General features: G+C 45.1%; 2 protein-coding genes across 2 annotated transcripts in view; both read right to left on the reverse strand.

The window, feature by feature from the left end:
* Positions 1–3,086: 3,086 nt before the first annotated feature.
* On the reverse strand, positions 3,087–4,351 carry LOC115482396 (forkhead box protein L2-like). The gene has a single exon (XM_030222143.1). The coding sequence runs from the start codon at positions 4,349–4,351 to the stop codon at positions 3,680–3,682; it is 672 nt and encodes a 223-aa protein (XP_030078003.1). The 3' UTR covers positions 3,087–3,679.
* A 6,069-nt stretch (positions 4,352–10,420) lies between these two features.
* Positions 10,421–13,251, reverse strand: part of TMEM201 (transmembrane protein 201) — a 29,038-nt gene continuing 26,207 nt past the window's right edge. The window contains exons 9-11 of the mRNA XM_030185710.1: positions 12,327–12,596; positions 11,280–11,420; positions 10,421–10,836 (exon numbers count right to left, since the gene is read on the reverse strand). Coding sequence (XP_030041570.1) covers positions 10,736–10,836; positions 11,280–11,420; positions 12,327–12,596 — 512 coding nt within the window. The 3' untranslated portion in view covers positions 10,421–10,735. The remainder of the gene's footprint in view (positions 10,837–11,279; positions 11,421–12,326; positions 12,597–13,251) is intronic.

Here is a 13,251-nt window from a genome sequence, read left to right on the forward strand (position 1 = left end):
AGCCCATACAAAGTAATATTGACCCTCTCTCTCACAGGCATTGGATTTACTGAGGGGAAATCAATATGTTTACCACCAATCCATAAAACGTTAGTTTTCTCAGGGTTTCATTTCTTATATTTGCTATACCGCTTTTGTTGCAAGCAAATTAAAGCAGTTTATAATTAAAAAAAGGAAAAAACAATAGAAACAGAAAGGAAGGTCATTTAGGGATAGGAAAGGGGAAATGGGACAAGATATACTGCCTTTCTGTGGTATTTTGCAACTACATTCAAAGTGGTTTACATATATACAGGTACTTATTTTGTACCTGGGGCAATGGAAGGTTAAGTGACTTGCCCACAGTCACAAGGAGCTGCAGTGGGAATCGAACCCAGTTCCCCACAATCAAAGTCCACTGCACTAGCCACTAGGCTACTCCTCCACTCCAGAACAACCTATTACCATTCATGCACTAATTCAATCATACGAGGAGACATGCATGCAAAGACAAAAGAATTCAAACGACATCCAGACAAAATCAAATTCACAAAACTATCATCTACCAACTCTGGTCTAGACAAGAAAAGCCTGCTGAAAAAGGTGGGGTTTTGATAAAGCACCAAAAGACGTCTCAAACCGAAGATGCTGCGGTAAAGAATTCCGTAACGCTGGTGAAGTAAAATAAAATGTACTGCATCTAGTGGATTCCCATCTAGCTTTAGAGGAATGTGGGAAAACTAACCTATTGTCTTTTAACGAGTGGAAAGTACGAGAGGGTGTATAGGGGATCACCGGGGAAGCAAGGAAGGCAGGGGCAGTGGCGTAGCATTGGCGGCAGGGTTGCCAGGTGGAAAATTTTTTTCCAGCCCACTGGAGCCCAAAAAACAGCCCAAAAACCGCCCAAACACAAACCCCGCCCCTGACACCCCCACCCCCGCGTCATCACCCCCGCCCCCGCCGTCATCAACCCCGCCCCCGCCGTCACCGGCCCCGCCTCCCACGTCACCGGCCCCGCCTCCCCGTCATCGGCCCCGCCTCTCACGTCATCGGCCCCGCCTCCCCGTCATCGGCCCCGCCTCCCACGTCATCGGCCCCGCCTCCCACGTCATCGGCCCCGCCTCCCACGTCACTAACCCCGCCCAAAACGTCATTAACCCCACCCAAAAACGTCACTAACCCCGCCCCCCCCGCGGCCGAAAAAACCGCCCGAAGCACAAAAACCAGCCCAAAAAACCGCAACCCGCCGCGGGCAAAAATTTCCCGCGGCGGGTCGCGGAAAACCGCCCAATTGGGCGGTAAAACCGCCCACCTGGCAACACTGATTGGCGGGGTGGGGCGGTCCGCCCCGGGTGCACGCTGCTGGAGGGTGCAGAGAGCAGCTGCGCGCCTGTCGGCTCCGCTGGTTCCCTGCTCCCTCTACCCCGGAACAGGTTACTTCCTGTTCCGGGGCAGAGGGAGCAGGGAGCCAGTGGAGCCAACAGGCGCGCAGCTGCTCTCTGCACCCTCCAGCAGCCAAGAATGCACCGGGGGGGGGGGGGGTTCATGCTGCACCCTGGGTGGACGGATGGACGCCGCTGCATCCGGAGGGGGTGTGCACAGCAGCAATCCGCCCCGGGTGGCAGCCAACCTAGGAACGTCACTGGGCAGGGGAACCACTGTGTAGAACCTTTCTGTAATCACAGTGGGGTCCATATTTGGGGCCCTCCCACCTAAGACAGACTCAGACCATGCCCCCTTGCCATATGGATTTACTCCAGTGTTAGATGATCTATATCCTGCCTTTGTAAAATTGGGATTTGAATGTCCATGCAATATGGATGTTATTAAAATGGCAGTTCTCAGACATCCAAAACAAGAATAGATTCTCAGGCATATTCTTCAACAACATGCCTATACAAGGATCTGATATTCCTTGGCAAATTTCTGAAACAACTTCCAAATTGTTGAAACAAAATTGAAAGAAGTCCAACCACAGTTCACCAAATACCCACCATGATCCCTAGGGAATAGTCCTTCCTCATTGTCAAAATTCAGACCCTGGGGGCCCTGTGTAAGATGTGTCCTATTCTGAATACTCAGTTGCAACTTTGTAATTTTCAGTTGAAAAGAGCAGGCAAAATACCCTTCTCTGAGATTATCACCTGAATGTATTTCAGATTTACTGGAAATATTCTTAAACAGCTCTTTTTCCTTATTCTGGCCCTCTGACATCAGTTTAGAATACTAAACTCTTCTCTTCCTTAATGAACTGCTTTGTAAACCCAAATTTGTTGATGCCAAGCTGCCAGTTGCATCCATCTAAGGATTCTCACCTCAATGAAATTCCATCGCCCCAGTTTTACCCATGATTTATAGCATTTTCAGCATGCTTATGGAGCAAAGAAAGGTTTTGTTTTTCTTTTTTGGGGGGCGGGGCAGCAGTTTTCTCCAGTTCCTTTGGGTACCCAGCTCAAACAAACTAATTTCTGCTTTAAAGAGACAATTCTTAAACCCCAAAACAAATAACCTAATTTACATTTTTTTTAAAACATCTTTTATATATAGAACACCCAGTTTTCAAAATGCCCATTTAAAAGTTCATTAGAACGATTTTTTTTTCAAGTAGGTCAGACCCGGGATTATAACCTTATTTCATATTTCTGGTAATTAGCAGGGTTTCCCTTCATTATGGATGAAATTATGCAGAAATTAAACTACATCTGTTTTGTGTAATTTTTCTAATACCTGTTTCTGTGCTTTCAGATTATCCTTTTTTTTTTTTGTCAAGATGCTGCAGTTTTATCAAGCGTCCTCTCCCCCAAAATGAAGTGCAGCAATAGAGTGGCCGTGCAAACTTCACACATTTCAGGAGATGCGTTCACGGAGCTCTCCAAAAGCTCACAAAATATAATGACACGATTAATACTCTGTTATCAAGAAAACTAATGTAAATTTTTTTTAGGGGTTGTGTGAGAAATACGGTGGCGTGTTATTCTACATAAAATGAACAGCCTATATAAGCCAGCATCATCAGTAAAAACTTTTTATTCTGACAAAGTGAAACATAGAAAACACACAAACACGCTATTCTCTAGGAACCTCGCAAATAACACATTTTTCTTACATTTTTAAGTTTCTGATAGAATTTGCAGCGATATCCTTCTTTCCAGTTGGAAGACGCGTCTGAAAACCAGTGATTTGACTGGAAAAAAAAATAAAGCGGGGCCATCTCTCTACAGATAACACTTTGCTGCACTGTTACCTTTATAACATTGTTAACGTTTTTTCTTTTAATCATACTGTCACATACAATTTCTACTCGACATCCATTAACGATGCCCACGGCAATTTTAAAACATTTTATTTGAAGTAAATACATTTGAAAGTTTCAGAATTTAGGGTTTTAGTTTTGGGTTGATGAACAGAACAAAAATAACTACTACAGGCTGCGAACTGTTTCTCTATTTCACAAGTTTGGATCATTTCATATAAAACAAACGTCAATATCAAATAACGTTTCAAACATAAACCACATAAACTTCATTCTCTGGCACTCAAGGGTCTAAATTTACGATCCTTGTGCCTGCAAAGTACAGAGCACAAGTCCTTCGAGAGCAGGTGTGTCCAGTGTCACTTGCGGACGTTGAGCCCGTGGGTTTGGGGCTCTTAAATCCGCCAGGGCTGGATCAGAAGCCCGGTTCCTCCTCCCTCTCCGCTCTTAATAATGCAGCAGGGTCGGCTCCACCTGGTAACCGCTGCCTGGGCTCAGCTGCTGGGGCCAAGCTCCATAGGGCGAGCTGAGATAGTGTGGCTGTGCCAGGCCCGCCGGGTGGCCGCAGGGCGAGTAGGGGCAGCAGCCCGGAGCCCAGGCGTGGGCTTGCAGCAGGTGATAGGTGCAGGCCGGGCTCTGATGCACACTGCAGCCGCCTTCGGACGTCTCGGGAGAAGCTGGATAGCAGGGGCGCTTGGTTCTCCGCCGGCGCCGGTAGTTGCCCTCCTCGAACATGTCGTGGAAGGCGGGGCCCAGTGCCCAAAAGTTGCCCTTCTTGCGATCTCCCCCCGACACCTTGACGAAGCACTGGTTGAGGCTCAGGTTGTGGCGGACGGAGTTTTGCCAGCTCTTGTGGCGACCCCTGTAGTAGGGGAAGCGCCGCGCGATGGACTCGTAGATGCCGCTTAGAGGTAGACGCTGCTCCGGGCTCTCCTGGATGGCCATGGCGATCAGCGCCACGTACGAGTAAGGCGGCTTCTGCTCGGACTCCACAGCGCTGGCGGATAGGGTATCTGCCCCGGACTCCGCGTTGCAGGGAGTCGCCATTCGAATTCCTGCCTCCGCGGTGCCTTGCTTGCCACGACCTGCCCCCACGCCTTCCAAGAGACAACCATCCATGCTGGTAGTTGACAAGACCACACTGACCCCTCCCAGGTAACGCCTCGCCCAATCCATAATTCTCCTGTAGCCACACCTTCCCTGGTTTCTATACCCAGGACAAGTCACTCCATGGTGCTTTCCAGTGTTCCCAAGCCTAGCTGTTTTCCCATTGGCTGGACCCTAGCCACAGTCTGTGGTGTACTGGATACAGGCAAAAACAACAAAAGTAACTTACTGAAAACAGGTGCAACTCTGTGACCCTTTCCTCACCCCTCATTTGGCAGGTGTCAAACTCTTTTTAAAAAGTGTAACACCTACTGTTCACTTCATACTGCACCCCTGCTTTTCTGCACTACCCCACCAGGGCTCAGAACCCTAAGGCAGAGGAACAGATGACTAGATTTGGAGGTCCTGCTCAAGCTCCACCACAAATATTACATAGTGCCTGTACTTTAAGTGCATACATTATTGTGTGGTGATAATGTTCCCCATGAAAGCAACACAAAAATCATATAGAAGACCTCAGAACATTTTCTAAACAATTTTTTCAGTAATTTATTATTTTTTTTTCCATGTACCGCAGCAATAGTGTTGTGATTATCACTGTTTCCCTTTGCATTTTTTTTGGTCCTAACCAAGAACCCCTATTTACTTTTCTGATCTCGCCGCCGCCCCCTCCCCCGAGTTCTATTCATTCTTTTCCTAACCTCCCCCCCAATCTTTATGCCTCCTCCATCAAATAAATATTGTCCAGGACAAACCCATACCAAAGAAAATGGAAGATTAGGGCCCAGGAGTGTCAAACCTCACGATTATGGTGTAAGAACAGGAGTGGAGGGAGAAACACTATTTTAAAATGAAATCCCCAAAATAGGAGGTTGATGTGGTGTGTTACTATCAAGTTACAGGGGAGACTGGAACATCTCTCCCCATCTTCTCTTAAAGGAAGCCAATCTTGCACAGCTTCTAATTAAACCACCCACCTCTAAACCTGCTTCTTACTACAACCTTTAAAGACCACTGCTTTGAACATATTTATTGCATAGAAATCTCCTCCAACCACGTTTAGGCTGGCTTCCTTGAAGACACAGCAGTGCGATCGAAATTCTCTAAAGACAGCAAACTGCAAAGAGGCCCACTACCACCTAGTTAGACCTAAACAGAAAAGCAATACTTTTGCCCCCCCCCCCCCCCCCACATCAGGTACCTTGTTTGTTGGCGGGGGGGGGGGGGGTCCCCAATCCCTGCCAGCCAAAGACTCTTCTTCAGCGCTGGTCGACTCCGGCGCCTTCATTGTGGGATCATCTGTTTCTGACGCCTTACGTCCTGCAAGGGGCTACATGCACCGTGCAGGACGTAAAGCGTCAGAAACAGATGATCCCACAACGGAGGCGCCGGAGTCAACCAGCGCTGAAGAAGACTCTTCAGCTGGCAGGGATTGGGGACCCCCACCAGCAAACAAGGTACCTGATGCAGCAGCAGCGGTCGGCTAAACAGTGCACCCCCCCCCCCCCCCCCCCCCACCGCCAAGGTCTGGCTACGCCCCTGCTTGAGATTTCTATCTTGTCTCCTCTCTTCCACCCTATACGTGTTGAGGTTCATAAGCCTGTCTTCACTAGTGGCAAGTCGTGTCAGACAAATCTGACCGTCTTCTTCGACTGGGTGACCAAACAGTTGGATGTGGGAGGGGCGCTTAATGTGGTATACTTGGATTTCAGCAAAGCCTTTGACAGGGTTCCGCACAGGCGACTAATAAATAAATTGAGTGCCCTCGGTATGGGACCTAGAGTAACTGATTGGGTTAAAAATTGGTTGAATGGTAGGAGACAGAGGGTAGTGGTAAATAGAGCTTGCTCTGAAGAAAAGGATGTCGTCAATGGAGTACTGCAGGGATCGGTCCTAGGGCCAGCTCTTTTTAACGTCTTTGTGAGCGATATTGCGGAAAGGCTGTCTGGTAAAGTTTGTCTCTTTGCGGATGATACTAAACTCTGCAACAGGGTGGACACCCTGGAGGGTATGAATGACATGAGGAAGGACCTAGCAAAGCTGGAAGACTGGGCCAATATTTGGCAACTAAGGTTTAATCCCCAAAAATGCAGGGTCATGCACTTGGGTCGCAACAATCAGAGGGAACGGTACAGTATAGGGGGTGAAGTGCTTCAGTGTACAAAGGCAGAGTGGGACTTGGGGGTGATTGTGTCTGATGACCTTAAAGCTTTCAAACAGAAAAAGCAACAGTCAAAGCCAGAAGGATGCTTGGGTGCATAAAGAGAGGCATGACCAGCAGGAAAAAAAGGAGGTGATAGTGCCGTTGTATAAGTCTCTCGTGAGGCCCCATTTGGAGTACTGCGTGCAGTTCTGGAGACCACACCTACGGCAAGATATAAACAGAATGGAGTCGGTCCAGAGGGCGGCTACGAAATTAGTCTTGCATGCAAAAACGCCTATGATGACACAGTCCAGCTTGAACAATGCAAACGATCTTTGATCAACTGTAAGCCACATTGAACCAAAACTTCGTTTTGGATAATTGTAGGATACAAAGATGTACTGAACCAAAAATAATTAGAGTAATAAATCACCTGGACCAGATGGTATACAGACCAGGGTACTCAAAGAACTCAAGCATAAAATTGCTGATCTACTGTTAGTTAATATGTAACCCATTAAAATCATCCATAGTACCTGAAGACTGAAGGGTAGCCAATGTGACACCGCTTTTTAAAAACGGTTCTGGGGTGATCCAGAAGTTAGACTGGTACATCTGACATTAGTGCCAGGCAAAATAGTGGAAACGATTATAAAGAATAAAATTACAGAACAGTCAGCATTGGTTCAGACAAGGGACATCCTGCCTAACCACTTTGCTTAATTTCTTTGAAGACGTGAATACACACGTGGAGAAAGGTAAGCAGTTGATGTATCTAGATTTGACAAAAGTTCCTCATGAGAGGCACCTGAGAAAGTTAGAGAGTCAATATTCTAGTGCAGATTAGGAATTGGATAGAAAACAGAGAGTAGGTTAAATGATCATTTCTCTCATTGAGGAGAGTGAATAGTAGAGTGCCGCAGGGATAAGTTTTAGGACTGCCGTTATTTTAACATTTATAAATAATATGGAAATCAGGATGAGTGAGATGATTACGGAGTTTAAGGGGGGGTTTGGACAGATTCCTGAAGGAAAAGTCCATTGAACATTATTAAAACAAAAAAAAAAAAAAGGAAAAATTTTTATTGGGTTTTGCCGGGTTCTTACAGCCTGGATTGGCTGCTGTCAGAGACAGGATGCTGGGCTTGATGGACCCTTGGTCTTTTCCCAGTATGGTGGTGCTTATGTGCTTATTAAATCTGCAGATGAGAAAACTATTCGTTGCTAAAACACATGCAAATATTGCAGGAAGACCTTAGCCTGGGCATCCAAATGGTAGATGAAATTTAATGTGGACAAATACAAGGCGATTAACATTGGAAGAATAATCCAAATCATATAGTTACCTGATGCTAGTGTCCATCTTGGAGGTCAGCAACCAATGTTTATTTATTAGGTCTGCCTCTTCTGTTTGGACAGCAGCAGCATGGGCTTTCTACTAACCTGGAAAGAACTGCATATCCCCTCTAAATATTTAATTACTCTAACCTTGTATCTGCTCTGTCAGATCTACAGTCTAGGCAGCAGCAAATTCAGTAATTAGGAGGAAACCCACTCTTCAAAAGATATAATAAGACAGTTTATTAGCAAAAGCATCTTACCCAAAGATAGTACCAGCAGTTCAGACATTCACATGGTAGAACAACACTTCACAACTGATGGCATGTGCCTTCACTCTTCTTCTCCGAAAACACTGCTTAGGTAGCAGACCTTTTATACAATTTTGGTCCTATAGATGCCTATGAGCATTTCACTTTTGCACCTGCACTTTCATCATAATTGGCACATATATCCAATTATGCCCAAGTTCTAACTTTTATCTTTCATCCAATTAGGACCGAGTTTCAACCTTAGCAAGTTTTCTTATCTCTTATCCAATTATGACCAAGTTTCAGCTCTCCTATCTCAACTTCTCTTACCCTTAAATTGAACTTTTCTTCACCTGGTCCAATTAGTTTTATAGTTTCTCAGTATGCCTATGTCCAGCTATACACAACCCTTGCCAACTTTGTAACTCTGCCAAGTTGCTGTCACATTTCTTCAGTGAAGTATCAGGACTGAGAGGTGCTATGATTTTAGAGGCCTAGTTTACTTTAGAAAGCCTGAACCTGTTTTTCACTGCATTCAATTTGTGACAATTATTTACACCAAGAAACTACGTTTCATTATAGATAATACACTGAAATCTTCTGCTCAGAGTGCACTGGTGACCAAAAAAAAACAAACAGGATGCTAGGAATTATTAGGAAAGCAATGGTGAATAAGACTATAATGCCTATATCGCTCCATAGTACAACTGCCCCATGAGTATTACATTCAGTTCTGGTCGCTGTATCTCAAAAAAAAAAAAAAAAAAAAAAGAAGATAGCAGAATTAGAGAAGGCTCAAAGAAGAGCGAACAAAATAATAAAAGGGATGGAACTCCTCTCATATGGAGGAAAGGCATAATTTCAAAAGTACAAAGATTAGGACACACTCAAAGTTACATGGAAGTACTTTTAAAACAAATAGGAGGAAATATTTTCACTCAACGAATAGTTAAAGCTCTGGAACTCTTTGCCAGAGGATGTAGTAACAGAAGTTAGCAGATCTGGGTTAAAAAAAAAAAAAGTTTGGACAAGTTCCTGGAGGAAAAGTCCATAATCTGCTACTGAGACGGACATGGGGAAGCAACTGCTTGCCCTGGCATTGGTAGCATGGAATGTTGCCGATTTGGATTTCTGCCACACTGTTGGAAACAGGATACTGGGCTAGATGGATCACTGGTCTGACCCACTATGGCTATTTTTACGTTCAAGTAACCAGGACACAGTAGCAAGAGCTGCACAGCAGCATCTTTAGTGCCTGGGCATCCGAGGTCCATGCTGCTCCAAGCTGAAGCAGAAAACTATGGCCTTGCACACGCCTGAATAAGGGCTCGATACTCAAAGAAAACCAGACTTGCAACATTTAATTTAGATTTGTTTGAGTGACTAAAATGCATGGAGACTTTCAGCTACTATGAAATCAGTGAGTGAAAAGCTTATGCTAATGAGTTCACAAGTATTAAATTAGCTCATTAGGAAGTCCGTGCAATGCAGAGAAACAGCTCATGGGAAACTCCTGTGCTAATGAGCAGAAACTGATGGCACTGGTACTAACTCGAGTGCTTATTGGCTCAGGCAGGAAAGTCAAGCTGTGGCCCAAGCCTCCAACCCCCAATGGACCCATTCAGACCCCTTTACTGACCATTGCTACAACATTAACATGCAAACAGTTTGCATGTTAGTATTGAGCACTGGTCAGCCGGCTGGAGTTCTGTTTATCAGGCCTCAATAGAGTAAATTGATTCAGGCTCCAGCTAGCTCGATAGCAAATTAAGGAACATATTTGTTTTCTCCAGGTCCCAGCAGGGTGGGGGGGGGGGGGGGGGGCAGGGGTGGTAGATACAAATAGAGTGTATTATGAGAGACTGAGCTAAATGAAGGCTAGATAGGGAAGTGTGGAGCCAGGCAATGTGATCAGCACTTATACTGAGATGTGAAAATAATGTTTTGTTCAGAATTCCCCTGCATAAGGTTTTCCTATATTGCATCCTAAATGAAGACTCAAAAGGTATTTGCACATAATCATATAAAGTGTACAAAATTCTAAAATAGTGTACAAGCATACTGTTCCTCACGAGAAGCCTACACATTACTCACCCTTTTACACTGCTTAAAACTCTCACACCTGTTTTGCTGCTAGTTTCCTCCAGCCTGTGGGCAATGCTTACTGTAGCCCCTTAGATTAATGCTTGTAGGCAGCCCTATGACTAGCCCCAGCAGCACACATTGACGCTGCCTCAACTAATAGTGTAAGTGAAACCGCACAATCACCCAACATTCAGACAGGATCCATACGTACATGCAACAGATTCTCCTAGGCCACTTGAAACAAAGTCAACCACACCCACCACCTCTAGGGAAGGTTATTTATTTGTCCTTATTTTCCAGACAGAGGCCTTGAGTTCAATAATGTAGTATTAGAGGGTAGAACTAAAAGGGGAAATCCCAACAGCACCAGTCAAGTCCAAGGCTAAATTCTTTAGTCCAACAAGGGGGAGGGGTGAACCCTCCCTTTATCTGCCTCACTCCCTCTAATTCAAGCAGCCACAGAGTTCCACATTTGGAAATGAGCCCAGAGTAGAAAAATTCTGAAGCACCAAATGCTTGTATAGCACAGAGTTGGTATGGAGGTTGTCCAAATATCTAGCTCAAGTCATGGGTCAGTGACTACCTCTGATAGAGGTAGGCAGATGTGAACAGAACATTCACAGCAAGGCTGACTGCCAGAAGACCCCATAGGAACTTATGTCCACAATAGCCTTTGAAAACTGGAAAAAAAAAAGAAAAGAGGTTTAAATCAGATCACAACTTCAAAAATGCTACACTACACACTTGGAATACGATGTTTAGAGCCGTGTATAGCATATTTTGTTTTATGTTTATTCTGCTCAATAAAGACTTCTACAAATTAAAAAAAAAATGCTACAATACAAAATTTCCTCCACAGAATCTAGATAGAACAGGACGAGGCCAGACGTTCTTTATGTATGAGAAAGCACCCATAGGATATGGTCAGCACATTAGATGCTTATGCTATAACTCACCTTGGTACCTATCTCTGGAGTGCAAGCACACAACTCCTGCTGCAGGGGGTCCCAGCTCAAGCGTGTGCCTACGACACTAGCACCTCAACCCTCGATTACAACTTTCCCCATCCCTTTATTAAAAATACTGGGATTCAGATCACACACTGATCTGTGTAGGTACTTACCGTGCCAGCCTGCAGAATCATCCAGATAACCTTTCGTGGTGGTGTCCACTTGACAAGTTGAGGAGTGGGAAGAATTGTTCTCTTTGTGGATGGAGGCTTCGCTGTAAATGCTCTCTTCATTGGTGCAAGACCTCATGTTTGCTAGAGAAAAGAAAAAGGCTGAGAAGCCAGCACTGTCAAGATTCAACTGCTCTACACAACTGGGGAGTTTTAGTTTGATGGAGAATCCCAAAGCAGGAACAGCAGAGTGGATAGATGGACAGTCAATAAGCCAACAGAAAACAAAAGGGATAAACTCCTTGCCAAAATAAACTATTGGCCTGCATTGAAAATCTTTAGCTAGAGATACTGAAGATGTTCACCTCCTAGCTAAATCTCAAACCAGTCAGCCAATCCGTAGGCAGCTGCTTTCATTTAAAAAAGTTTTTCAAGGAGTTGAACTAAAAGCATGATAACAAGTTTTAGCCTCACTAGTTTGGTGGTCATTTAGATTACTATAAAGCTTGGTGATGAGATACTGACCACAGTATCTCGAGAACTGTAAAGGTACCAAAAAGACCATAAATGCCTAGAATAGTCTAGAAGCAATGTGGTAGTGGCCAGCACCAACCAAATTCAAAATATGCTTGGGGCATACAGAAGGCAGCTGTTTAGTATGATAGATTCCCATAGTTTAAAAAAAAAAAAAAAAAAAAGGCAGAGAAGAAAAAACAAAACTTGATTTGCACACATGGCCTCCATTATATGCAAATGGAGTTCATACATATTCATTGTGGACATCCTGAAAGCCTGACTGGCAAGGGTTACCCCAGGACCAGACTTGGGAAATACTGGATTAGATGAGTTGTGGTTTTTCTTTTTTAAATCTGCTGTCATTTACCATGAACAAGATTTCAAGCATCTACACTGATTTAGCAGAGTGCAGAAGAGATGCGCTATTCCTGGATTCTGCCCTCAAACTGTTAGTTTGTAGCAGAACGGCTGCCCAGTATACAACAAACCAGACCATTTCCCTCTTCTCAGGCCACTGGGTCCTGGCCCACTCACCACGGTTCTTCACTAGGAATGGCGGGAGTTCTACTGAACAGACGCTGTCTGGAGAACACGTTTCCTCGGAGCTGCTGGGGGTAGGTAGCATGTCATTCTGGGATGGGAAGAGCTGCAGCTTCCGCCCCTGCAGGTTCAGGCGGGCAGGGCAGATAAGAGGACGGCGATAGCGAAGGGAGTTAGAACTGGAAGTGACTGATCCTGTCACAGAAGGCGCTGGAGATGGGATAGGCGAAGCAGCACAGCTACCTGACAGGAGTGAGAAATAATCTGAGGAGGAAGAAAGGAGGATTAGAAGAGATGGCTGATAAAATAGGTAGGATGAAATCCACCCCCCCCCCCCCAAACCATCCCTAAATATCAAGAAGTGTAACAAAGTGGTTAAGTCCAGCATTTACCAATACAGAAGCCCTCTTTTTTTTGGGGGGGGGGGGGGGGGGGGAGGGGGGAAGGCACTAATACTGCCAAGACAACTGGGACTTGTTTAAATCCCAAACACAAGATATAACAGTTGGGGGGAGTTCATAATGGCCAACTGTCTCAGAGATCACCAAGTGTCAGAGCAGTCTCCGCTGCTATTCAGATCTCACTAACTGCTTTTGCCACAGCCACCATGAATGTTTTCTGGCACTCAGTATGGGTGACAGGAATCTCATATACTGTGGAGTTTTGGAGTGCAGAAATCCATCCTCTGTGCTAGGGAAATATTCCTGCTGCAGAAGATCAACGAACTTGATGTCAATAACCTTCTGACCCTGTGCAGTTAAGGGAGCAGGTGCATAGCATTACCTTAGTTCAATGATTGTCAAATCAGTAACAGCTCATTAAACTGCACAGATTCTTGCACATCCTAGATGGCAGGTAACAGAATGTTGAGAGGCATTCAGAGTCCTTTATACCTGTTTGAATCAGATGTAAGGGTGCT

The sequence above is a fragment of the Microcaecilia unicolor genome, chromosome 13 (assembly GCF_901765095.1).
Source record: "Microcaecilia unicolor chromosome 13, aMicUni1.1, whole genome shotgun sequence".
NCBI lineage: Eukaryota > Metazoa > Chordata > Amphibia > Gymnophiona > Siphonopidae > Microcaecilia > Microcaecilia unicolor.